The sequence below is a fragment of the Pelophylax lessonae genome (assembly GCF_965119305.1).
Source record: "Pelophylax lessonae genome assembly, chromosome: 3".
Classification (NCBI taxonomy): Eukaryota; Metazoa; Chordata; class Amphibia; order Anura; family Ranidae; genus Pelophylax; species Pelophylax lessonae.
The window spans coordinates 89861003-89888611 of record NC_138770.1 but is presented as its reverse complement, the minus strand read 5'-3'; the positions used below and the strand labels follow the sequence as shown (position 1 = coordinate 89888611).

At 44.8% G+C, this 27609-nt stretch overlaps 1 protein-coding gene across 1 annotated transcript in view; it reads left to right on the top strand.

The window, feature by feature from the left end:
• The window catches only part of LOC309549009 (cysteine-rich venom protein TRI1-like), a 53766-nt gene extending 28754 nt beyond the window's left edge, over positions 1–25012 (top strand). The window contains exons 5-8 of the mRNA XM_082248950.1: positions 2314–2462; positions 16380–16474; positions 18200–18288; positions 24888–25012. Of these exons, the coding sequence (XP_082105076.1) occupies positions 2314–2456 (143 nt within the window). The 3' untranslated portion in view covers positions 2457–2462; positions 16380–16474; positions 18200–18288; positions 24888–25012. The remainder of the gene's footprint in view (positions 1–2313; positions 2463–16379; positions 16475–18199; positions 18289–24887) is intronic.
• The last annotated feature ends 2597 nt before the right edge of the window (positions 25013–27609 follow it).

The following is a 27609-nucleotide window of genomic DNA, read 5'->3' as shown; positions in this document are numbered from 1 at the left end:
GACGCTGTACCTAAACAAATTTGACGTCCTTTTTTTCCCACAAATAGAGCTTTCTTTTGGTGGTATTTGATCACCTGTGCGATTTTTTGATCATGCGCTATAAACAGAAAAAGAGCGTAAATTTTGGAAAAATAACAATATTTTTCACCATTTTTTTTATATGAAATTCCCCAAAAAAATGTAAAAATCTAAATTTTTTAACATTTTTGGCCAATTTGTTTTATGCTACATATGTTTGGTAAAAAAAATCGCAATAAGCGTATTTTGATTGGTTTGCGCAAAAGTTATTGCGTTTACTAACTAAGGGAAAGATTTTTGTCATTTTTGTTGTTTTTTTTTTTTAATGAGTGATGGCGGCGATCTGCGATTTTTTTTTGTGGGACTACGACATTGCGGCGGACAGATCGGACCCTTGACTGACATTTTTGACACTTTTGGGGGTCCCAGTAATCAGTGCTATACATATGCACTGTTACTGTAAAAACGACACTGGCAGTGAAGGGGTTAACTTTATTGGAGAGGGAGGGGTTAAGTGTGTCCCTAGGGGCGTGTTTCTAACTGTGATTGGATGTGGCTGTGTGTGTAACAGCAGAGATCAATGGTCCTACATAGCAGGACCGTATGATCTGTGCTGTTACACAGGGGAGAATGACAGGCGGCTGTGTTTACATTAGCCGCCTGCCTTTCTCCCTGCATAACTGACGATCGCGATTGACCGGGTCCGCCGGTCACTCGCACGGAGGTGTCCGTGAACGAGCGGGGGCGGGAGCGCACCTCCAGCGGTGCGCGCTCGCCCCCTATTGTTTCACAGGCTAGTGACGTACCGGTACGTCACTTTGCCTGCACGGGGCTGACCGCCGCAGTATATATACAGCGGTCGGCAAGTGGTTACGTTTTATCTGAAGCTATGAGAATAGAAATATTAGAGATTTCCTTGCTTACTTGGTTTTTTAAGGAGCAGGCTTCAGGGCTAGGTTGGGTTCCAAAACTGGCTTAAAGTGTAACTCCACTTTTGTTAAGAAAAAAACATTAACAATATAGGCTGTTTGGGACTTTAAATGAGGCACAAGCAGGTAATGCTTAGCGTCTCCGTCCCTGTATCAGAAAAACTGAAAATTTAGGGGATTAAGAGAGGTGCATGGAAACCAGCCAGCCCCCAGTCTGACGTCCTACCCACCAGTCTGGGTACACTAGCAGAATTTCCTATGAAAATTCTTAAGAAAGTATTACATGAACAAGAGGAGGCCCATACTAGCATGAGGTTGAAGGTAGAAGGTCTAAAAGAGGCAGACATCTCACAATGACTAGACAATGACTAGACCTTTGCCATCAGTGGTAGGCAGTAACCTAACTTCAGTGGAGAATATCCAAATCTCCTGCCATGCCAGATAAAAGTTTTAGACTCACATTTTAAAGTGGAACTGAACTCAAAAAGTGAGGATTTGCTGTGTAAGGAAAACATCTAGAAATGTTAATTGTGCCAATTATACCTTTAATATGGAATTCCACTTTAAAAATAGCAGTGGACTTCAAGGTATCTGAGTATGGCGGAAAGGCGGCGACCCTCCCCTTCCCCGCACATGGGATACGGACAGCACGGCGGCGATCCTCCCCCCCCCTTCCGTGGGAGATGGACGGGAGGGCGGTGATTAGAGGCCTCCTTACCTTGGGAGGCAGATGGTAGGGCTGTTGCTCCTCGCTCTGGGGCCATTGCTTCTTCTCCCGGCCGAACAGGAAGTGGGTCCTGAGACCCGATTGGCCGGGAGTCCTAAGAATCCCTGGCCAATTGGGTCTCAGGACTTGCTTCCTGATTGGCTGGGAGGAGAATTAGGAAGACAATAGCAAATATTAATTTGCTATTGTCACACAAGTGGGTTGGCTCAGGACGCAGTGCTCTGCTCTCAGTGCCCACCCTTTTTTTAAGTCAATTAGAGCCTCGGATTAAAGGGATGAGGTAGGAACCCTAGCCCTGTATGGACGGGCCTCCACTGCCTCTGACTGTCAGTATCAGGAGATTTGGACTAAGGTTTGGTGATGTCATTACTGGACTTCTCACTGTTGTCTTTGCTGGGGGTTCTAATATGAGAAAGCAAATCTCTGACTCTTCCAAGAAGGTTGAACCCACACAGAGGCACAGGGCAGGCATGGTAAGTCAGTAATGGGGGAAAGATCAGCTGCAGGGCGAGCCCACATAAAACTATTGACTAATCCTTTGCCTTCTGCATTCCTTTTTTGGGCACAACTTCCAGAGATCTGTTCCTCTATGCATCCGTGTTTATCAATAATAACTATGCCTTTTTATAATGTGTGCAGCTGGCTGTAAATGTGGAGAGAATTTACTCATGTCGGAAACTCCCCTGTCATGGAAAGAAGCTATCCTTACATTTTGCAATGAAAACAAAAATCTTATCTTCGGTGTCGGACCCAAGAAAGAAGGCGATGTAACAGGACATTAAACACAGGTATCCTATATCCTGCAATATATGTAGTAAATCTTCTTACAATTACTAAAAACATATAAAAACGTCCATATGTAGCGCTCCAAATGAGTTTAGCGATAAAAGGGAAGAGATGTAAGGACGAATGTCCTCCACCAGCCTGTGTGTTGATAAAGCACACCACACCACCATGATACAATGGAATACACGATACAGTTGAATATGCGCTTAATTTTGGGCACCAGTTCTTAAAAAGGTTATTGGGGAACTGGAGAAAGAGCAGAGAAGAGCAACCAAACTGATAAGAGGCATGGAGGAGCCCAGCTATGAGGAAAGATTAGAGGAATTGAATTTATTCTCTCTTGAAAAGAGGAGATTAAGGGGGGATATGATCAACATGTATAAATACATAAGGGGTACACATAGTTATTCACTTTAAGGTCAACACAGAGGACAAGGGGGAACTCTTTACGTCTAGAGAAAAACACATTTCGTCTCTAAATACGGAAAGGTTTCTTCACCGTAAGAGCTGTGAAAATGTGGAATAGACTCCCTCCAGAGGTGGTTCTGGCCAGCTCACTAGATTGCTTTAAAAAAGGCCTGGATTCTTTCCTAGGTGTACATAATAAATGGATACTAATAGGTAAAGTTGATCCAGGGAATATCTGATTGCCTCTCGGGGGATCAGGAAGGTTTTTCGCCTTCATCTTGATCAACTGCGGGTATAGGATTGTGTATATGGGATTGTATGGTTGGGTTTTCTTTACTGTTTTTTTTTTTTTGTTTTTTATTGGTTAAGCCAGATGGACTTGTGTCTGTTTTCAACCTGACTAACTATGTAACTATGAATCTGCTTACCAAATGATCAATAGTAATGCACAGTGCTTTCAGATGACTCTCTAGCTTCATCCACAGGGAGACACACACACAAGAGAAATTATATATTGTAGAATCCAACTGATAGATCTTCTTCCACTCGATCACACTAGTACACCCAGAAAATAAAGGGACTTATAGGGCAGTACGTAATAATTGAATGGCAATTTATTAAAATCGTACTTACAAATTTCAGGATAAAATGAGCATTTAAAAAGAAATACAGGTACGGCTTCTAGCATGCCTGTGTCTAATCTGGGAAACCACTGACGCGTTTCGGCCAATCAGCCATCGTCTGAGGTGTATCTTCAGCACAAGCACGCCCTTTAATGTGACACAACCAGAAATGATGTCTGCGTCAAGCTATCACATCTCCCAGCAACTGACATCCAAATAGTAACTACTTCCGCTTCTTGTGTTCCAAATACCGGAAGTAAAATTAAAACAAAGATCAAGTGCATCTTAATGCAGACTTTTCATAAAAACAATGAAAGAAGCCTGCCTACTATGATACATACAGTGATAAAATTAAATAGAACATCTCTTCAAGAGATTCTGCAAGGACTCACCTAATAGGAGAAAAAAAGGGGGAAGTCTCCAAGACAGAGAGACATTTCCACATATCTCTCACATCATAGGTGGTATTATAGTTAAAGAGACTTTATATATCCCCACCTGATGGGTAATCATATAAGAACAACCAATAGCAGAGAAAAATTTCTGTGTATTGTCAACACCATTGAAAAATAGTAATTAGGCAGCGGAGAAGCCGATCCACGGGTCGGCGGCCGAGATTGCCGCCGGGCACCCGCGATCGCTCCCCATGGAGAGAGAACAACGGCCAGCTATTGTAAACACAGCAGACCTTTGTTCTCTCAGGAATCAATACAGAGCTCCTGTGTTCCTCCTATTTAGGATCACAGGTCTCTGTGTTGATTCCACAAGCCCATCCCCCTCACAGTTAGAAAACACCCCCTAGGCTCACACTTAACCCTTTGATCGCCCTTGGGTTAACCCCTTCCCTGCCAGTGTCATTATTACAGTAACAGTGCATATATTTAGCACTGATTACTGTAGTAATGTCACTGGTCCCCCAAAAGTGTAAAAAAATGTCAGTTAGGGGTCCCATCTGTCCGCCGTAATGCCGCAGTCCCGCTAAAAATCACAGATTGCCGACATTACTAGTAAAATAAATAAATAAAAATGACATAAATCTTTCCCCTAGTTTGTAGACGTGATAACATGGGCGCAAACCAATCAAAATACGCTTATTGGGATGATCAGTGCTAAAAAAAATGCACTGAACCGTTCCGACCCTATACCATGCGGTACCAGCAGTGGAAAAGCACAAAAGCGTGCCGAACCAGTACGGTTCCATGCAGTGGAAAAGCGCCACTAGTGTGCTGTGCCTGAGGCCTGCTGGACAGCACTGGAACAGCCTGCAGCCAAGCCCAGCCAGGCAGCAACAAGCAAGTGAGCTTAACCCCCCCCCCCCCATGATGCCAGACTTTGGCTGGACTTACTTTAAAATGTGGGAGGGGTTATCACATTTACCCTGAAGCCCCTGGTCTTTTTACCACCTAAGAACACCTCTTCCCATGATCCAGCGTTGGAGCCGCCCAAACCCTCTGTTCTCTCCCCTGCCTCTTCTCGGCTCCGTTATCACAGGTGGGGGCACCTGGAGGTGAAAGCTTGCAGCTTTACAGCCGGGTGCACACTGCGCATGCGTGAGTCGCACTGCATCTCCTCAATGGCCAATACTGGGACCTGTGACATGACCCAGAAGATTGCAGGGAGGGAGAGGGAGAGAAGAACTTTACTCCAGCTACTCTTGCTGCCATAATGTGCACAACCCCATTATTGATACATCATATGCCCAAACACTCCCAAAAACCATAATGAATACCAAATGCTGGATAGCTGTTCTCTGCTGTGCCCAAAGATGTATTTTTTCCTTGAATTGTGCTTTTATATCTATCTATCTATATATATATATATATATATATATTGATCTAAGGGGTTGCTTAACTCAGTGGTGGCGAGCACTTTGATAAGTCCAAGCTGAGGTTCAAGAGCTCCCTGGCCCACTTTTATTAAAAGATAAGCAAAGTCCAACGCCAAGTTACCCACACAGGGGTTTCAGCTTCACAAAGGGAAAAACAGGAACTGAAAATGTGGAGCCATCCGGCTTCTTCTTCAGCAGCGCCGCTGCTCTTCTTACCAGTATCTCCATTTTTTATTACCCAGCTCTCTGATTCTCTTTGGTCACTCAGCCTTGCTTGCAGCAACTGACTGCACAAGCCCCCTCCTGGCTTCTAGGTAGGGTTCTCCAGCACCCCAGTCTCTCCCACTCTTTCAGAGACTTAAGCCTCGTACACACACGTCGAAAATCGGCAGGGAATTTTCGTCCGACGACCGATCTGCCGATTTTCGGCTTGTTAGTATGATGCTTCCGACAACCAACTCCGACTTTTCAGCCGAAAAAAAACTGGTGTGCAGGCTATAAAATTTTTGTCCACCGTCAAAACACGGCCGATTTTCGTGCAGTCAGTACAGATTTTGACAGGGAATGCTCAGAGAAGAAAGAACACAAAGAAAGCAAACCAACACATGACATCACTTCTGAAGTAGAATTTTGTCGGGCGAGAAAATGAGTGTGTTCCATCAACAAAACACCACTCTGGACAAAAGATGGACGATCGGTCGGCCTATAATCGTTGCGTGTGTACTAGGCTTTACAGACACCTTCCAAACCCCTGAAGCTGCTAGCCATCTCAGCTCACTCTCCAAAAGCTTGCACAGCTGTCCTGACTTTCCTTTTCTGTGGGCAAGGAATCCCCCCGACATGGGTTGCAGTCTCCCGAGCAGTTTACCTCTCCTGGCTGAAACACATATCTATCTCCACACAAAGGCTCTGTATGCAAATGGAAGCCCTGAGCTATGATCAGGTTTGGCTTATAACGAGCTTGTACACCTGCATACCTACATAACCTGCAGGCCTCCAATAAGACCTGGACATAGGATTGGAGACTTCTTCCCACCTAAGTTTCTTTGAAGTCTTCAAGATCCAGACCTTGATTTAGGAGTAAAAAAACCCAGAAAACACTGACTAGCCAGTCTTCTCCACTCATAAATATTCCTCTGGAGCTTTGCCCTCTGCCTTAATGTGAATCCTGCGTGTCTTTTCCCTAAACTCACACCAAAACAGGACCTTGCACTATCTATAAATAAATTTGACGTGTTGATAGACTAACTTTTCCTCTAAAGTAACTCCTCTTCTTTTTCATTGAAGATAAATAATGGATTTCAAGCATAACAAATGTACCTTCATTGAGTTCTTGATAAAGGAGGGGTGCAAGCTGGCCGACGCTGATGGTCTCCTACTGCTTGGTTTCAGTGTTAATTTCGTCGACTAAAACCGACTAAAACATTTTCGTCGACTAAATTAACACAATTTTAGTCGACTAAAATACGACTAAAACTAAAACAATTCAGATGACTAAAATACAACTAAAACTAAAATGGCATTTTCGTTTTAAGACTAAAATACGACAAACTAAAATGGCATTTTAGTCAAAAGACTATAACTAAAACTAAATCGAAATTTGCTTCCAAAGTTAACACTGGTGCATGCTCAAAGCTTAATACCATAAATAATAACATATTAGATTTTTCACTCCAGGACCAGCAGTAGTATATAATGAGTTTGGAAATTGTAGAGAAATGCTTAAATAATGCATTACAAATTACAATTGAACTACACCCATTCGATTATAGATGACAAAAATGAGTTATAGTCGACTAAAATGTAGGACGTTTTAGTCGACTAAAATGTACTTAAGTTTTATGCCCCATACACACGTGCAGATTATCTGCAGACTTTTGTCTGCAGACTTACCAAAACCATATAATATGAGGTCAAACCTAAACACTTTCAATTTGTATGCAATCCGGCAGGCCCTTGCTCTACATAGAAAAGGTAAGCCTGCAGACAAAAGTCTGCAGATAATCTGCACGTGTGTATGGGGCATTAGTCGACTAAATACGACTAAAACTAAAACACTTGCAGAAGACTAAAATGGGACTAAAACTAAAATGCCATTTTAGTCCTAAGACTAAGACTAAAACTAAATTGCAATTTGCTGCCAAAATTAACACTGCTTGGTTTGTCTTCTATGTTAATTTCTCCTTCTGTAAACTTCTTCACTCACCTGCACACCTTGCTCCTGTCAATGTGCCATCTCTATAAACATTTTGTAACCTTCTGTGGATGTCTGGATGTCAGACAATCTGTACCCCTCCTTCTCAACTCAATGCCTGCACGCTGCTTCTGCATTTTTTTACCTACAGTGAAAAAGAAGAAGAGTTACAAAAGAGGAAGAGTCAGAATTAATGTACATGCCTGCCATAACAGGGAGACGTTGTGGTGTTTTAGTTCAGGTTACATCTATGTTTGGTATTAGACCACATGTCCTACTATTAAAATGTCCTTTAGAGTGATAAAGTCTCTTTAAAAATAAATAAATAAATAAAAACCATGTCATACTTACCTGTTCAGTGCAGTGGTTTTGCACAGAACAGCCCCAATTCCCCTTTTTTGGCCCCTCCCTCCTTCTGATTGCCCCCAGAGCAAGCAACTTGCAATGGGGGCACCTGAGCATGCTCCCTTCCAAGCTGCCGCTTAGTGTCCATTAACACACAGAGCCACGGCTCGGCCCCCGCCCCTTACAACTCCAGATTGGATCAGTGGCTGTCATCCCGCTGCTGTCTCAGCCAAGAGTCAGAGTCCCTGGAGAGCCGAGACACTCATGCACATCACTAGATCAAGATGGGGCTCCGGTAAATATTGGAGGGGGGGGGGGGGCTGTTACACACAGAAGGTTTTTTACCTCATGCATAGAATGCATGAAGGTAAAAAACCTTGAGCCTTTAGAACCACTTTAAAGTGACACATTGTGGGTTTTAATTGCGAGAAAGTCATTGTTAAATTTTATTAAAAACAGAACATCTGCGGGGGGCGTGACCGGAAGCTGTCCGAGGAGGACGCTTGTGAGAGAGCTCCATGACAGGCAATCTAATCTATTGCCATCCGCAAACTTTGGACACAAAAAAAGCCTTTTAAAGCATATAGACAGACTCTCCCGAGTGCCCCCTACATATATTGAGGCTTTTCAGCGACATCGGCGGCCCGATTCTCTCCCGGAAAAGTGCGGCCTAGTAACAGCCGGAAGCCGAGGACTCGCCTGCGAAGCCCGCGGCCTCGCCGGACCATCCGGAGCGCCACGGGCACCCCCTGGAGCGGGAACCGATCGTTCTCCGCAACGGACCATACGCCTATGAGCATAATGGGAGATTACTCCATGAACTCCCTTTGAGGCCTGCACACGAGATCCGAGCCGCGGCCTTGCCTGAAAACGCCGCGATCGCGGCGGGGGAGCCCATAGTGCCACTGCAGTACCCCCTAGCCGGACCCCTCTGCTGGAGGCAGACTCACAGGTACACCTGGACCGGATCCAGGGCCTACACAGCAGCCGCAGCCTTTCCTCACAGGCAACGCGATCTGATAATCAGCAGTGATCCCCCTTCAGGAGCCCTGTGTTTCCACCCTCTGCTCCTCTGCACTACTACCCTGCGGCACACCCCACTCTGGGACCTATCACTCCCTCAGGTTTTTAGAGAGCTACCCGCCATCTTGGCTGCTTACGGTGTCACAACAATAGCCCTTCTTCCCAGCTCTAACTCTCTGCCTCAGGACGTTTACTTTTCTGGTCCTATACAGCTGTTTCCACGCTCAAAGTATCATATCCCCCTCAGCTACCAACTCCACCGTTCCTATGGCGGCATGTGCGGAGCCTTCTAGGCAAGACATGACAGCCTAGAACTTCGCATCTCTGGGGATAGGACAGCCCAGCCGCTTCGAGTCATCGATACCTACCTTACCACAAACAGACCCAACTGTCTGACCTACCTGCGATGGTATACGGAGGCACCAAGTCTAAGATAAAGACTAAATCCATCCGGGACGTGCTACTCAAATCATCTTCCAAGATGGCGGGCCCGTCATCTTCCAGATCACCTCACACTCCCCCCCGTGCGCATCCCTCTGCCCATCCACAGGAGGGGGACCTTGACCCAGACTTTGGGCTGACCCCACTTATGCTCAGGGGCGACGCCTCACAAACTGACCTCCTCCAGCAATTCGAGCGGATGCTCACCCGAGCCCTGAAAACTACCTCTGATACCATAACTGACAGGCTCACACATGAAATCCGAGAAGTAGGCCACCGCACGACTGTACTGGAACAGCGTACTGATGAACTAGAGGTAGCGACAGGTAACCACGCTGAGGAGCTTGAGACCCTCAGGGAGGAGAACCTGACCCTGCAATCCCGCTTGGAGGACTTTGAAAACAGGGCCAGGAGATCCAATATACGGATCAGGGGTATCCCGGAATCGGTTGAGGACCTTCAATCTACCATAACAGCGCTTTTTCAAGAACTAGCCCCCTCTATACCAATTGAACGCTTGGAAATGGACAGGATTCATAGATCCCTAGCCCCTCGCTCAGACGAAGGACCCCCAAGGGACATAATAGTGAAACTTCATTATTTCCGCTCCAAAGAACAACTCATGGCTGCAGCCCGCAACCGGGAAACCTTAATCTTTCAAAGTCATCGCTACCAGTTTTTTCAAGACCTATCACAAGCCACCCTTGCTAAGCGCAAAGCTATGAAACCTCACTTGCTAACCCTGCAACACCATAAGATCGTCTACCGCTGGATCTTTCCCTTTGCGGTACGTTTTTCTTACAAAGGTACCTCCTACCAATGTAAAACATCAGAAGACCTGCTACACGTTTTCCGGGAACTTCACTTGACGCCCCCAGAACACTCGCCAGAAGGCTCTAAACGCCGAGCTACATCCTCCTCACCACAGAAATCGCAAGCCCACGCTGGTCAAGACGCCCAACTAGGAATCCACAAGAGAGGCCGCTATTCTTCACCAACTCCACGTCCTGCACAAGCTCCAGAAGACTCCATGGACTGATGGGACACCGAGCCGTTCACCAGCGTTCCAATGCCTTGGCAAGCGCTTTGCAGCTCTGCCGACCCCTTTGGGTACCACGGTTCTGGTGTCCCCTAGGCTCAGTAACTATGACCCCCCATTTTTTTTTTCTCCCTTCACACTACGCAGCCAGTTATGCTGCTCGGTGCACTCATACCAGGCATTTATGGTTGTTTACTTGCCCCCACATTGACCCCCCCCCATACTGGTTGTACATTACCCACAGATGGGTCATAGTGATTCTCGCTATGCCTGCTAAGCAAGCTTACTAACAGTCAGCCATGCCATCTTCTCTTCCCCCAACACCATCACTGCCTGTTCTGAGTGCATTGGTATGCTGTAGGCACTCGGGACTCGATACCCTGGTTGCCTACTTATGTTGATATAGTTGGGTATGGTTGCCCACCCTAATTAGTTTTACAGTTCAGAGTTTACTGTATAAATGACTCGAATTCTTTACATCATTACGTTATAAGTTTTCTTAGGCTGTCCTAGTCCCAGGGACTGCTCACTGCACCCCACTTTTTGTCCACTAGAGCCAGCCTTGTCTGGATTGGCATCTATTGGACCCTTTGATTCCTACCGGCGGGAACCACAGTTCCTTCCGGAGGACCCCTATAGGTTTACTTAAGCTTTAAACGCTCCCTAAGCTTCTCTTTCCCAGCTTCCCTACCCCCCCCCCTCCTTCTGGTCTACCTTCCTGTCCTCCCCCCCCCCCCGGGGGGAGCCTCCTACCCCTGGATCCCGACTCCTACGTCCCTCTCACGACTTCCAATCTTCACCATGTCAACCTTGAATGTGCTTACCTTAAATGTACAAGGCTTCAATTCCCCTTCTAAACGAGTAAAAGCTTTCCGGTCGTTTTCTTCACTATCCATTCATGTGGCTTGCCTTCAGGAGACGCATTTCTCATCGCAATCTACTCCCAAACACTTTGGTCACCAATATCCACAGGTCTATACGGCCTCTGCCCCCACGAAGCAACGCGGGGTACTGATAGCGTTTCATAGAACTACTCCTTTCACGCCTCGAAAAGAGATTAAAGACCCGGAGGGTCGGTACCTCCTCCTGGTGGGTCAACTTCTTGACTCTGAGGTCACGGTCGTATCTTACTATGCCCCTAACAAAAATCCCCAGGCCTTTCTTTCCCACCTATTGTCCGTCACTGACACGCACAAGAGCGGTACGCTATTGCTTTGCGGCGACTCGAACCAAATGCTCTATCCCCTGCTTGACAAATCCCCTACCCCGACGACTCCACAACGACTCTCTTTTCAACAGCTTCTGAACCAACACTCACTCTTAGACACATGGCGCGAGCACAACCCCATGCGGTGGCAATACACTCACTACTCTCATCCACATAAAGTATTTTCCCGGATTGACCACATTCTTACCCACGTGGGCACGTCTCCACTTATCACCGCTTCTACCATTGTACCGTGCTCTTGGTCAGACCATGATGCGGTGCTCACCTCCTTCTCTTCCATGGTGCCGAAACCTAACCTTCGCACTTGGCAAATCAATGACAGCATGTTGGCCAACCCTACTCATCGCCAGGAAATCGAGCGAGCCATCACCGACTACCTGACTACTAACTCTCACCCAGACACATCCCCATTGACCTTGTGGGAAGCCCACAAACCCGTTATTAGAGGCATTTGCATTAGCAGAGCCTCCTACATACGCAAAGAAAAGCGTCTTCTGCTCCACAAGCTTGAAGCAGCCTTTTACAAGGCCTCAGCGGACTTTCAGGAGACACCCAAGCCTTCCACTAAACAGGCTCTTGACAAAGCACGTCTGGAATTAGACTTCCTCCTGTCGGAATCGGTGGAACAAACGCTCCGAAAATCTAAACACACTCTTTATATGAAAGCGAATAAGCCTGATACGTTCCTGGCTCTGACACTGCGTAAGGCTGACTACACTCCGAAACCCATACGTCTTAAACTATCCAAGGACACCTACTCCAGCAATCCCCTTAAAATCCTACGCAAATTTCGCGACAAACTCAGAACACTCTACAAGAATCCCTCAGGGTTCGATCAGTCACAGCTGGACGCTCTCCTGTCTTCTGTCCAACTCCCTTCCCTGTCATCCGCCCATAGGGAAATGCTGGAACAGCACCTCACAGCTGAAGAACTGCATCAGGCTATAAAGTCTTTGAAACCACGTAAGCGCCCAGGCCCAGACGGCTTCTCCGCTACTTATTATAAACGCTTTGCACCTATTCTGCTCCCCCCTCTGGTAGGGGCGCTCAATTCCTTGCTCGGTGGTCACCCCTTCCGGGAGGAGTCGCTTACGGCTGCAATATCCATGATCCCTAAACCCAACTCTGACCACACTTCTTGGTCTAACTTTAGACCCATCTCCATACTGAATATAGACATTAAGCTACTAGCCAAAGCCCTTTCTACCCGTCTCAACACCGTTATCGGAACTTTAGTTCACTCTGACCAAACGGGCTTCATTCCGTCCCGCCAAGCTGGAGATAATGTCAGACGAGCTACTCTCCTAGCCCACATCGCTAGACAACGACGCATTCCCTCCTGTTTGCTCTCCCTCGACATTTGCAAAGCCTTCGACTCCTTGTCCTGGCCTTACCTCACCTCGATCCTCGGTCGATGGGGATTCGGCTCGCATTTTCTGCAATGGGTGAATGCCCTTTATCGGAACCCTAGAGCATATGTTCACTATTCAGGCTTTCGATCGGACCCCTTCCCCATTGAAAGGGGCACGCGACAAGGCTGCCCCCTCTCCCCCCTTCTATTCGCCCTAGCTATTGAACCCCTTGCTATGCTTATTCGCGCTAATCCCGATATTAAGGGACTTGAACTGGGTGGGCATCACCATAAACTCTGCCTCTTTGCAGACGATGTCCTCGTTTTTCTCACTGCCCCCCTATTGTCGGTTCCTAGCCTCCTACGCACCCTAGCGGACTTTGGCTCAGTCTCAGGCCTGGTAGTTAATCCTCAAAAATCACTAGCTTTAAATGTATCTCTCCCAACCGATGTCCACGACCACCTTAGGTCCTCACTCCCGTTCCCTTGGGCGACTTCGTATATCCCTTATCTGGGAGTTAAACTCACGGCAGACCCTGCTGGACTCTTTTCCGCTAATTACCCCCACATGCTGTCTACACTATCGAACCTCATGTCTAAATGGTCCTCCCTGCCCCTATCCTGGATGGGGAAAATCACGGTGCTTAAGATGTCCATTTTACCCAAAATCTTGTACCTCTTTCTGGTACTCCCCATACAGGTGCCGGCTTACTACTTACTCATCTTACAGAAACGGGCCTTGGACTTTGTTTGGAGCAACTCTAAGCCTCGTCTACCGAGACAGACGCTATACCGCCCACGTATTCGCGGCGGGCTGGGTGTACCACATTTCGCCAAATATTATTACGCAGCACAACTTGCTCAGCTCCCTAAATACCATGCCACGAAGGAAATTCCACTGTGGGTTTCCCTTGAAGCAGTGGAAAGCGATCCATTATCCGTGGCCAACCTACTCTGGCTACTGCCTTCACAACGGAGGAGTATTACTAACCCAATCACGAAACATAGCTTGACTATCTGGGACAGACTTAGCCGACGCTTCCACCTGCAATCTCCTCATAACCCCCTTCTCTCTTTTCTCCGCAATCCATCCTTCTACCCGGCCTGGTCCTCTCGGAACTCCTTCTCCGCCTGGACTAGTGCTGGTCTGATACGGGCCCATCAATTCTTCACTCCGCGCACCTTCTACCCATTCCCTACCCTGCGAGAAACGCACAATCTCCCATCTGGGGAAATATTCCGCTACCTACAACTTAAGCATTTCTTTACACAAGCTACTCCGGTTAGAGAGAGCACCACCACCTTCTCGACATTTGAACGCGCATGCAATAATGACCCTCACAGACGGGGGCTCCTCTCTGACCTCTATGCCCATCTCCTGTCCGCTCAGGAGACCTCCCCGCCCGCATACACAGCCAAATGGGAACGAGACCTACATATCACGCTTGACGATGAGGACTGGATGCAAATTTGGCAGGCTACCAAATCGGCATCCCCAAATATTGTAGCACTTGAAACCAATTACAAGGTCCTTACCAGGTGGTATCTGGTTCCCACTAGGATCTCTAAATACGTACCTCAGTACTCCCCCCGTTGCTTCCGGGGATGCGACTCCCCAGGCACCCATGCACATATCTGGTGGGAATGCCCTGTGGTGCGAACCTTCTGGTCCAAAGTACACGATACCCTGACTACCATGTTTGGCACCTCTCTTGCCCTTGACCCGGCTTCAGCTCTCCTGAATCGCAAGCCACCTAACCTCACCCACCGTCAATTCAAACTCTACCTCTATGTCACGACTGCTGCTAAGCAGACCATCGCGAAAGCATGGAAAACCCCCACGCTCTGTCATCTGACCATGCTACACAGAGTTACCCAAGCCATGCTGCATGCTAAAACGGAAGCAATTTTATTGGATAAACTGACCCCCTACGAACGGCTCTGGCGGCCTTGGGTTGACCATTGCCTACCACCAGGTCTTGACGACAGCCTTGTACTCACCTGATTGTAAAGTCCTCCTTACCGACCCTCTTTCCCTACTGGGGCCCCGGGGGGGTTTGAGGCTTCCCCCGGTTACCTGCTGTTACCTCCCCCCCCGTAACCCTCTCCTACCTACCCTGATTTCATCCCAACCCTGCCTTCCCAGCCCCCTCTCCCCACTCGGCCCCTGGCATATCTTATTCAGTGTTATACCTTTGTTTTGGTTGAGACCCCTTCTATGAGGGGGCCCATCTACGCATTGTGACCTCGGCCGGGATGCCGGGTCGATTTCTTATGCGTATCACATTGTTACCTATTCCTCGAATGTTATATGCTGTAGTACTATATTTACTGTGACTGGTTGTATCACGGCATGTAATCATTCTACTGCATGTTACTGTACCATGTTTCTTTTGCCTTCAATAAAAACCGTTTAAAAAGAAAGAAAACAGAACATCTGCTACCACATTAGGTCGCATGACCCCAAAGAAGACAAGTAATTGTATACTGATTTTAAGGGTTATTACCCTTAGCCATCTTCCCTAACCCCTCCCTATATGTTAAAAACTTTAAGGTGTGGCTTTAATGTCACCCAAATTGAGATTGATTGCTGCAGCTTTGGTGGTGAGAAAAATAAATCTTTACACTTTTGTTATTGCCTTTAGGGTATATGCCTTTCTGTGGCCAACTTACATAGTTAGAAACTGCATAGGATTATATAATCAGAGTTGTATAAAGTACTCGAAACCCATACTTGAGTAAAAGTACAAGTGCTCGATCAAAAAGTGACTTGAGTAGAAGTGGAAGTGCTCGATCAAAAAGTGACTTGAGTAGAAGTGGAAGTGCTCGATCAAAAAGTGACTTGAGTAGAAGTAATAAAGTATTCAACATTTTTTGTACTTAAGTATTGCAAGTAGTTTTTTTTTTAAATTTTGCTACTCAAGTACTGAAAGTAAAAGTACCAGTAGTTTTGAAAAAAAATTGCTAATCAAGTACTGAAAGTACAAAGTACAAGTACTGTGTTATGTAGTTATTAAAGAAAGAAGTCAAAAGTTTGAAAATCATATTGTTTTTTATTATTTCAAATGCAGCTTTATTTATACATACAATAGCATTTATTTTCGTATGCGCTGATAATACACATGTTTGGAGCTTCATGAAACCTGCCATCTACTGTTCTGGCAGTGGTAATTTTTATAATTGTAACGAGTAACTATGCAGCACAAAAAAAAAATATCGGAGTAGAAGTATTGAAATCATTGAAAAAATGTAGTGAAGTAAAAGTGGAAGTAGGAGAAAAAAATTTTACTCCAGGAAAGTACAGATACCGCCTTTCGGTACTTAAGTACAGTAGTGAAGTAGTTCTACTTAGTTACTATACATCTCTGTATATAATAGATCTTGGTTAAATAACAAGCAAAGATCTAAAAAAAGAAAAACCTTTGATTTTCAATTTCAGACTGTGTGGTACAACTCTTATATGGTTGGAGCCGATGTTTCCTATTGCCCAAATGAAAAATTCAAATATTTCTACGTCGTTCATCAGTGTCCAGCGTAAGTACGAACAATAAATAAATGTGTGTATATATAAATGTATAACTAAACTTTTAAAGGGAAGAATTAACAAATAATTTTTGATGGAAGAGCCTAACATGTCCCCACACAACCTACATGGAAAATGCCACCACACCTGATACTGCTGGATAGGTTTCAAAAACCCAAAGTAATAGCGGCCAGTGAAATATAACAAACCACCTAAAGCCAACCATGGGGCCCTCTTGCATCCATATTTTTTCTTATTTTCCCTCTATCCTCTTAAAACTTCTTCTTTACAACTCCCCTTCCCCCACCAACCAATTCTTACCCCAAACCCATGCTCTCTCACCAAGCCAAAGCCCAATGCTACAGTAGGATTTTTTAAATTATTATTATTAGTCCCCCCAGCAGGTTTTGCCAGGCTAAATACTCACCTCCTTTTTGGGTTGTCTCCTACAGACTAAATCTGTAATCCCCTAAGGCAGTGATGGTGAACCTTGGCACCCCAGATGTTTTGGAACTACATTTCCCATGATGCTCATACACTCTGCAGTGTAGTTGAGCATCATGAGAAATGTAGTTCCAAAACAGCTGGGGTGCCAAGCAGTGGCGGAGCTAGACTTTTAAAACAGGGGTGGCAAGGTATTATTTTGGGGGGTCAATATACAAAGTGTTCAATTACACTAAAAATAAGTTATTTTCCACAAAATGTATATAGATTAATAGATGCAGTGACCAGCGTGCCCCCCATCAATGCAGTGACCAGCGTGCCCCCCATCAATGCAGTGACCAGCATGCCCTCCATCAATGTAGTGACCAGGGTACCCTCCCATCAATGTAGTGACCAGCATGCCATGTCCCCTTCAATCATGCAGAGACCAGAGAGACTTACCTAAGATTACAGGTAGAAGAAGAAGAAGTGAAGAACACAGCCTGACACATCCATCCCACGTGACATGTAACATGTTCAGTCTGCAGCCCGGCCCGCAGCTAGTTCTCTTGACCGAGCGGTGAGCGCGGCACAGTGAACCAATCACGTCGTGAGTAGTGGCACAGCGAACCAATCAGGTGTGCAGGCATGCGTGATTGGTTAGCTGTGCAGCTGCTCACGGAGCCGCTGCTGCGCACCGCGATCAGTCACAGTCAGGAGAACTAGCTGCAGGCGCCCACTCGTTCAGCTAATGTTATGTCCGAAATGTTTTCAGCGAGCTGGGTGGCAACAGAAGTGGCAAGGACTTTGTCTGGGGTGGCAATTGCCACCCCAGCTAGCCCTCTGGCTCCGTCACCGATGCCAAGGTTTGCCATCACTGCCCTAAAGGTTAACATACACTTGAAAAAAAGCAGTTCAGATTGCTTTACTGTCACTGTTAATCCAGTTCTGTAAAGCTGCTCCCCACACAACTGGATTAACCACTAAGCAAAAGGGGCATCGTGGAGTTTTTCCCCTAGCTATCATGCCTTTAAAGGATAAAGTTCACTTTAAAAAGTACATGTATTATTTTTGCCCCTTTGCCCCAAACTAACTGATATACCCTCTCCACAGGTGTGTATGTATTGAGAATCCGACTGCCGTGGCCTCCAGTGTTTAGTCACATCCAGCGCCACAAGTTCTCTCTCTCCTGCATATGCAGGCCAATTACAGCTCTATAGACTTCTATGAGGCATGTTAACCTTTATCTCTTGGATAGGACTTTTCATTTTTGTTAACAAAACTAATTTACTGGTTTGTTTGAAATGTTTCAGGGGAAATATTGTCGGCTCCCTATATAATCCATATGAGGCAGGATCAAGTTGTGGAAAGTGCAAGGGGAAATGTGATAATAAACTATGCAGTAAGTATTTCATCTCTAAATAATAAAATATTACTGACTTAAAATCAACTTTGGCAAGCAAAGGAAGAGCCCTTGGGGGTCAGCCATTCTCAACCAGGGTTCTGTTGAAACCTAGGGTTCCCTCAGAATTTGCTAGGGATTTCTTGAGCTGTGGCTGATGGACCTTAGCCTTGATGGTTCCTACACTTGCCAGAGCCAATGACATGGCATGAATTATCTTCTTAGCTGTCTAAAGAGAGGCATTCTGACCACCACTGTAAGGGGCACATTCTTCTCACTGACCGCCGATGCTCTGTAATGAAACAGCCATTCCAGAAAACAAGCTGCTGTAATGCAAGACTTTAGTTTTAACATTTTAATGCAATGCAACAATAAGTTTTCGATCTTTGTAATCTGCAGCTTTTATTCAAACAATAGCTTGTGATCCTGCCATGGAGGTTCTTGTTCAGGCACTTCCTGTTTTGGGGTGGCAACACTTCATGCCTGTCTCCCAACTCTGCTCCTGCATTGTCACCTTGAAACATATGCTGCCATGGAATCTAAGTGACCATGCCAAGGTTCACTGTGTAGGCATGCCCTTCTAGTGTCACCACCAGGAGGCCAGCCCTGGGCAAAAAGAATGGGCTGCAAAGACAGCTCTGAGATACAAAAGATCATGGGAAAATGGGAAAATCTGTATTTTCTGGAATGTTCTTGTCTTTTTCATTGCAAAAGCCTTTGACACAGTTCCCCACACATGAATAATGTGTAAGGTAAAGTCTACAGGCATGGAAAGATCAGTTCTGTAGATGGATAGAAAACTGGCTAAAAGACAGAATTTAGAGAGTAGTGGTTAATGATTCTTACTCTGAATGGTCTAAGGTTATCAGTGGTGTACACCAAGTTTTAGTGTTGCGACCCTTACTTTTTAATATCTTTATAAATAATATAGGGTCTTGGATTAACAGTAGCATTTCAGTCTTTGCAGATGATGCAAAGCTATGCTGTAGAATAACTTCCTTACAGGATGTCTCCAATTTACAAGCCGACCTCAATGCACTGTTTAATTGGATAACTGTGGCAAATGAAGTTTAAAGTTAATAAATATAAAGTTATGCACTTGGGAGCTAAGAATATGCATGCATCATACATACTAGGCGGAGTAGAACTGGGGTAATCCGTAGTGGAGAAGGATCTGGGGGTTCTGGTAGATATAAGTTTAATAGCATGCAATGTCAAGCTGCAGTTTCCAAAGCAAAATCCTTTCTTGCATTAAGAGAGGCATGGACTCCAGAGAGAGAGAGATATAATTTTTCCCCTGTACAAATCATTAGTAAGACCTCATCTGGAATATGCAGTTCAGTTTTGGGCAACAGTTCTCAAAAAGGATATCGGGGAACTGGAAAAAGTGCAGAGAAGGGCAACCAAACTGATAAGAGGCTTGGAGGAGCTCAGCTATGAGGAAAGAACAGAGGAACTGAATTTATTCTCTCTTGAGAAGAGGAGATTAAGGGGGGATATGATCAACATGTATAAATACATAAGGGGTCCATATAGTGAACTTAGTGCTGAGTTATTCACTTGAAGGTCATCACAGAGGACAAGGGGGCACTCTTTACGTCTAGAGGAAAAGAGATTTCATCTCTAAATACAGAAAGGTTTCTTCACAGTAAGAGCTGTGAAAATGTGGAATAGACTCCCTCAAGAGCTGGTTCTGACCAGCTCAGTAGATGCCTTTAAAAAAAGCCTGGATTCTTTCCTAAATGTACATAATATAACTGGGTACTAACATTTATAGGCAAAGTCGATCCTTGAAATATCCGATTGCCTCTTGAGGGATCAGGAAGGAATTTTTTCCCTGCTGGAGCAAATTGGATCATGCTTTGTTGGGTTTTCTGCCTTCCTTTGGATCAACTGTGGGTATAGGATTGTGTATATGGGATTGTATGTTTGTTTTTGTTTTTATTGGTTGAACTAGATGGATTTGTGTCTTTTTTAACCTGACTAACTATGTACCTATATTAAAACCCAACTGAACCTGTCTGTTCAAACTAGATGAACACATTCCTAGTGACTCAAAACTAAAAACTCATCAAACCCTAAAGCTGGCCTTGCACTGTTCAGCTTTTTTTGTTCAGTCAGCATCCTGATTAAAAAAATTTGAATGGATTCCAACATACACACCTTCAAGGTGAATGGTTGAATTGTGCCCGCTGTGGTATTGTATCCTGACAGCAGGGAGATCCCCCTGCTGTCAGAATACACAGATCATTGTGCAGCCACGAAATGAGCGGCTTTTATCCAACAGGGAAGTTGAACAGAAGTCGATTGTTAGATTGCCTCCTTTTTAACTGCAGTGCCCACAAATGGATCGAAATTCAGCTGGTTCTTATTGTACCAGTGTAACGCTCCTGCGTTTTAAGTATGCTGTGGATTTTCAGCGGCAGAAATATTCCACTTCAGTAGTCATGTAGAGAAACGCTGAGACACCAATCCCAACTCCCAATGACTCATCATGTGTGGATGATCTCAATTCAGCAAGTAAATACACACACTCAATAAGATGTTTCCTAGAGTGACTTATGTATATAGTAACACAATGATGATAGGCTGAAGAGACAGGTTGGGTAGAGATGGTAGATGACAGACACTTGAAAGGAAATGTTCTTGAAAGTAAGATAGCAGCAGATGGGATGCAGATAGGTTTAGCAATCATGTATGGTAGCAGATGACAGAGTAGCAGGTGGACATACAAGAGAGATCAACCCAGTGCAAGAACAGGTGGTAGTAGGCTCAAGAGCTAGCAATCTTAGATAATGCAGATGTAGTAATAGTCCTTAGTATGCAGAGCTAGATAGTGTAAGCTTTAGTATGAAAGTTATAGAAGTTTCCCCTGTGGGGTACTTATCACTAATAGCAATGTAGTAGAGGAGAGGTTCGGCAAGAGCGGATGATCCGGTAGCGGGATACAGGGATCAGCGCAGCGTGGTTCCGACAGCGAGGTATGCTTGCAAGCATGAGAGCTTCAAGACAGGTTAGCATCAAGGCACAAAGCAGTTTGAACGAACACATGTGAGTGAGAGCCGGCGATCTAAATAGCCATCCAGTCCGGCGCTCAGTGATGACAGCATCAGTCTTAAAGGTGTATGCGCACCTTACCAAAAGAGAATGGTGGGGCGCATACACTTATGAAAGAGTAATTAGGGTACCCAAAGGTACCAGAACATTACAACCAGATGCATTTCAATCCATGTATGGCCAGCTTTACAGTTTGTTTTCTTTTTTAAAGCAGTTACAGCCTGAGTAGAAAAGCCTGTTCCTGCCAGTAGCTAATGATTGGGACCCTTGCTCTCAGTTAGGAAGCAGTGGACTGTTTGCAGTGGTCTAACATGTCCTCATTGTGACCCATGGTTTGTTTAATGTGTCACTCAGGCTCGATTACTTTGGGGAGTAGTGTGGGTGATGCCGTCCCTGCTGCATGAGTGCCACCAAGGGATGGAGCTCTTCCCAGCTCCTGTGGTCACTGGAAGGAAGAGAGGAAAGATCCCTGGTGTCGCACATCCACTGAGTCCTATGGTGGTATGAGAGTGACAACCTCAGCCTGGGCTCCCGCCAGGCCACACCCCCATTGCATTTTGCTTTACCTAAATCAGTCTCCAATCAGTAAATCTCAAGCTCCCTGCCGATTAAGGGGCCATAGTTCTGACTCAACAAGGGGTGTTTGGACCTCTGCAAACACACTACTGCTTTCATACAAGAACAAGGGTCCCATTCTGCAGCAAGTGGCAGGGGACAGTTTTTTCCACTGAGAATTTGGCTGTGTTCAACAGAGCTTTAAGGTTTGCTTTTACCTTAAAGCAGAGCTCCACCCAAAAGGAGAAGTTCCGCTTTAAGCACTTCTTGCCCCCCTCCTTTGCCACATTTGGCATGACATTTTTTTTGGGGGGGGGGGGGAGAAGGCACTTTGTTTTGACAGTTCTCCTCTCCCCCTCCCTCCCTGCAATCTTCTGGGACATATCACAGGTTCCATAAGATTGCCCAACCATTGAGAAGGCCCAGCACGACTCTCGCATGTGCAGTGCACAGCTGGCTGTGGAGCTGCCAGCTGTCACAGCCTGGTGCCCACACTTGTAATTTCGGTGCCAGGAAGAGAACCAAGGATTTGGGGGCCACATTGCAGGATCCTGAGGCAGCTGAGTGTGTGTTTATTGAAAGTCAGCAGCTGCACTTTTTGTAGTTGCTGCTTTTTAATAAACACAGGAAGGACTGGAACATCTTAAGAGCATTAACCGCTTGCCGACCGCCGCAAGTACATATACTGCGGCGGTCAGCCCCGTGCAGGCAAAGTGATGTATGGGTACGTCACTCGCCTGCGAGCCAATAGGGGGAGAGTGCGCGCCGCCGGAGGCGCGCTCCCGCCCCCGCTCGTTCACGGACACCCCCGCGTGTGTGCCCGGCGGACCCGATGTCCGCCGGTCACTCGTGATCGTCCATTACAGAGGGAGAAAGGCAGGCGGCTAATGTAAACAAAGCCGCCTGTCATTCTCCCCTGTGAAAGTGCAGAGATCATACGGTCCTGCTATGTAGGATCGTATATCTCTGTAGTTACACACACAGCCACATCCCTTCACAGTTAGAATCACATACTTAACCCCTCCTTCTCCAATAAAGTTAACCCCTTCCCTGCCAGTGTCATTTTTACAGTAACAGTGCATATGTATAGCACTGATTACTGTAGTAATGTCACTGGTACCCCCAAAAGTGTCAAAAATGTCATTCAAGGGTCCGATCTGTCTGCCGCAATGTCGCAGTCCTGCAAAAAAAAAAAAAAATCGCAGATCGCCGCCATTACTAGTTAAAAAAAAAACAATAAAAAAACAAATCTTTCCCGTAGTTAGTAACTTTTGCGCAAACCAATCAAAATACGCTTATTGCGATTTTTATTATCAAAAATATTGTTATTTTTTCAAAATTGTCGCTCTTTTTATGTTTATAGCGCAAAAAATAAAAATTGCACAGGTGATAAAATACCACCAAAAGAAAGCCCTGTTTGTGGGAAAAAAAGGACACCAATTTCATTTGGGTACAGTGTCGCATGACCGCGCAATTGTCCGTTAAATTCACGCAGTGCCGAATCGCAAAATAGGGCCTGGTCATTGAGCAGCCAAATCCTCCGGGGCTAAAGTGGTTAACCTTCCTAGCGGTATTCCCGAGTGTGACTCGGGGTAAGATTTTAGTGCCAAAAGCGGTAACCCCGAGTCACACTCGGGGTAGCGCTAGGAAGATCGCTGGATGCTGGAGGAGGTTTTACTTACCTTTTCTCCGGGATCCAGCGAAGACTGCGAGCGGTGTGCGGCGGCGGAGCTCTCTCCCGATCGTCTGCGAGCCCCGGCTTCCGTCTCCGGCGACGTGACGTCCGCCGGGGGGTGGAACCGGCGGCAAATTCGAATGTAAAATGCACCAAACACACTGATATCGTTCAAAATAAAATAAAATCACATTACATTACCCCCCAGTGCCCTTTCCTGCAGTTTTACTGTACTTTTTATGTAAATATATGTATATATATATATATACATATATATATACAGTATATATATATATATATATATACGTATATATATACACATATACACATATATATATATATATATATATATATATATATACACACACACACACACATATTATATATATATATATATATATATATATATATATATATACACATATATATGTGTATATATATATATATATATATATATATATATATATATATATATATATATATATACACGTATATATATATATACACGTAATTCTTTTGAATGAGCAGCCCAAACCAACTGTATACATTATATATATATATATATATATATATATATATATATATATATATATACGTATATATATATATATATATATATATAATATATGTATACATACATATATATATATATATATATATATATATATATATATAATATGTATAATAAATGTGTACAGTTGGTTTGGGCTGCTCATTCACAAGAATTACATGCTTTCAGCACCTAAAATAATGGTACCGCTTTCAGCACCTAAAATCCAAAAGAATCATACCGCCAGGGAGGTTAAAGGTCTGCATGATTAAACAATCTGTTTTAGCATGCGCTTCATAGAGCGCTTTTCAATAATGAAAGCTATAGTACGAGTGCCTATGGCAGGTATATCAGGGACCAGCCAAAATTTACATGGTCAGCCTTAGGGTTCGAAACCTGACTACACTAGGGATTTTAATCCTGGCAGTGGAAAAGGAAGGAGTGCTGTCGAGGTTAGTATTAGTGAGTCGGGGGTCGATTTGCAGAGACCCTGAATTGGGAAAGTAACCGTGCCTCTTTACAGCCAATTGTAGTCTCCATCAGAAGCCCATTGCAAGAGCCAACTAGGAGGAAGAACAGATGGTGCTGAACAAGGTCCTTATTGCAGAATTACCAGCTATTATGTAATAAAAAATGCCATAATAAAATCCTTTTGAATGGCATTTACGTGTCATAGCATGCATGATATTTTCTTGATTATATTTAAAGTATGCTATCAAACCAACAAAATATTTAATCTCTCATTTTTTTTTTTCACTGTAGCTAATTCATGTTCCTGTAATTCGGAGCCCAGCAACTGCGGACAATTCAAAGCATATTGCCAAAGACCAGATTTTGGTAAAATGTGTCCATTAACATGTGGTTGCGCCGCCACTGACATTTATTAATGTGTATTTTGTAATGTCAAATTTCATTAAAATCTAAAAAAAGAAATAAAACATGTTTATCAACTGTCCACACATAATAATATTTTTATTTTTCTTGATTTTGTCCGCACATAATGTTCTGTTTCAAATGTTGATAAACGCAAACACATACATACCCTAGTGTGCAGACAGTAGGACACTTGCTGACTTGACAAAATCCACAGGCAGCATCCAACTCACCAAGAAGACTCAAGAAATGATCAAATGTACTTTTTTTAAGCTTGTACTGTATAATGTATGTGATTCCAAGTCTTTCCGAGAGGTGAACAAACATTTATTTCGGAGGCCATGGAAGTTCTCTTAACACAATGAGGGTGAAAGCGGAAGTAAACTTCACATGGTGAGGCGGGGAGTGGTGACTAGAGGATGGTCTAAGTACTACATACAGAGATGGGGAAAACAGGGGAATGTACCAAGGCAGGAAAAAAAAACATAACAGTAAGAACACATTAATTTTTTTTCACACCAGATCAACGGCAGTCATCACAGGGGCACATAGAAAACAATAGTTCACAGGAATAAGGCAATTTATAGCCCTGGCACCATGTGTTGCAGGTCATACACTTCTTTAGTAGAGTTGGGCCAAAAAACAGCTGGTTTGGTTTGTGCCAGAACTCTCGAACATTACAAAAGTTCAGACTTGAACCCCTAACCCTATTAAAGTCTATGGGACCCGAACTTAAAAATTAAAATTCCCTATTTTGAAGGCTTATACTGTATGCAAGTTATTGGCTATAAAAAGGGTATGGGGGCCTGGGTACTGCCCTGGGGGACATGTATCAATGCAAACATTTTTTTAAAAAAGATCATGAGCAGGTATTTTGTTGTTGTAAAACAATAACAAGAAAAATTAATTTTAATATAGTGCCTGAGGGGTCCCCTTAGTCTGCCTGTAAAGTTTCGCATAGAACCTGCTGCAGCAAATCTGACATTTATAATGAAAAAAAAAAAAAAGACATTTACAGTAAACAATGCTGCAATATAAAAATGTTAAAAAAAAAGAAATGGTGTGGGAGTCCCTCCTAAAATCCATACCAGACCCTTATCCAAGCATCCAAACATGCAGCCCTGCAGGTCAGGAAAGGGGGGAGAGCAAGCCATACCAAGCCACATGCTCTAAACATGGGGATCACCCCACCCCAAAGCACCTAGTTCCCATGGTGCAGGGGACATTTAGTCTTCAATGGTCTCCTGCCAGCCTGAAGAAATGGTACAGTGCCACTTAGGGTTTATTGGATATAATGCAGACCAGATCTGCCTACAAGTGCAGTGCATAAAAATGCAGACATGCTTCATTTTTCCTCAACAAGCTCACCTAATTTCAGCCTTGGTCATCACACAGCAGCGGGCATGAAACAGACTTGATGAAATGAGAGAGACTTTGACATTTCAATAAAGTTAAAACAAAAAGGTAAACAGTGCCTTGCCCGCTGCTGCCACAGAATGGGCAAGAATTTCTGTTTTAATGTGCAGGCATGTGTGAATAAGCCATACCTCCCAACTTTCAAACTTGGGAATGAGGGACATTTGAGGGAGGCAGAAACCTCCGGCGCACTATGCATGCTGTGGCATTGCTTTTTTCATTTTTTAATCAAGAAATTGTCAAAAACTGCCTCTTGTCTTTATTTATTTTTGACACTTTTTTTTAGTGAATGGGTAGGGGAACAATGTAACCCATACTCATTTGCATGGGAGGGGTCAGGATCTGGGGCCTTCTTATTAAAGGGGGCTTCCAGATTCAAATTAAGCCCCCTGCCCGCAGACCCCCACAACCACTGCCCAGGGTTGTAGTGAAGTGGCCCTTGTCCCCATCAACATGGGGATAAGGTGCTTTGGAGTGGGGGGCATAGCCACCTCCTTAAAAACCAGCTATTTACTGTGCCCTGATTGGGCAAAGCTTTGCTAAATCAGGGCTTAGAATGCACTGTTTACAGTGCATCCTGCCAAGCATCCCGCAAGTTCGAGTGCTTGCCGAACGGCAAACAGGTGATGTTCGGGCCGAACTTTTGTTCGGCTCGAACTGTTCGCCCAACTCTATTCTTCAGACAGAATAGGGCACTTTTTATCCACAAAGTACTTTCCAATAGTATTACATCAAGCACTTACATACCAAAGAGGAGCCTTTCCATAGCAGGGGACTATGACTTACTGTAGCATGCTCACACTGTGATGCCCAAATGTTCCCGCAGATATGCCCAAGACTCTGTTCCCTATCTTGCTCCCACACTACAGGTGTCTTAAATGATGCAAAATCTCATATTTATGGAATTCTAAATCAAGACACCCAAATCTCACAGGGTTTTAGTATCCAGTAGGATTGCCATCCTCCCCAAGATGGCTGCCTGGAGCCTACAGCAGGGGACTTTTATTCTTCAATGGTCTCCTTCCAGCCTGAAGAAATGGCACAGTGCCACCTAAGGTTTATTGAATATAATGCAGACCACATCTGCCTACAAGTGCAGTGCAAAAAAGTGCAGACGTGCTTAATTTTTCCTCAATGATCTCACCTGATGTCAGCCTTGGTCATCACACAGCAGCGGACATGAAACAGACTTGAT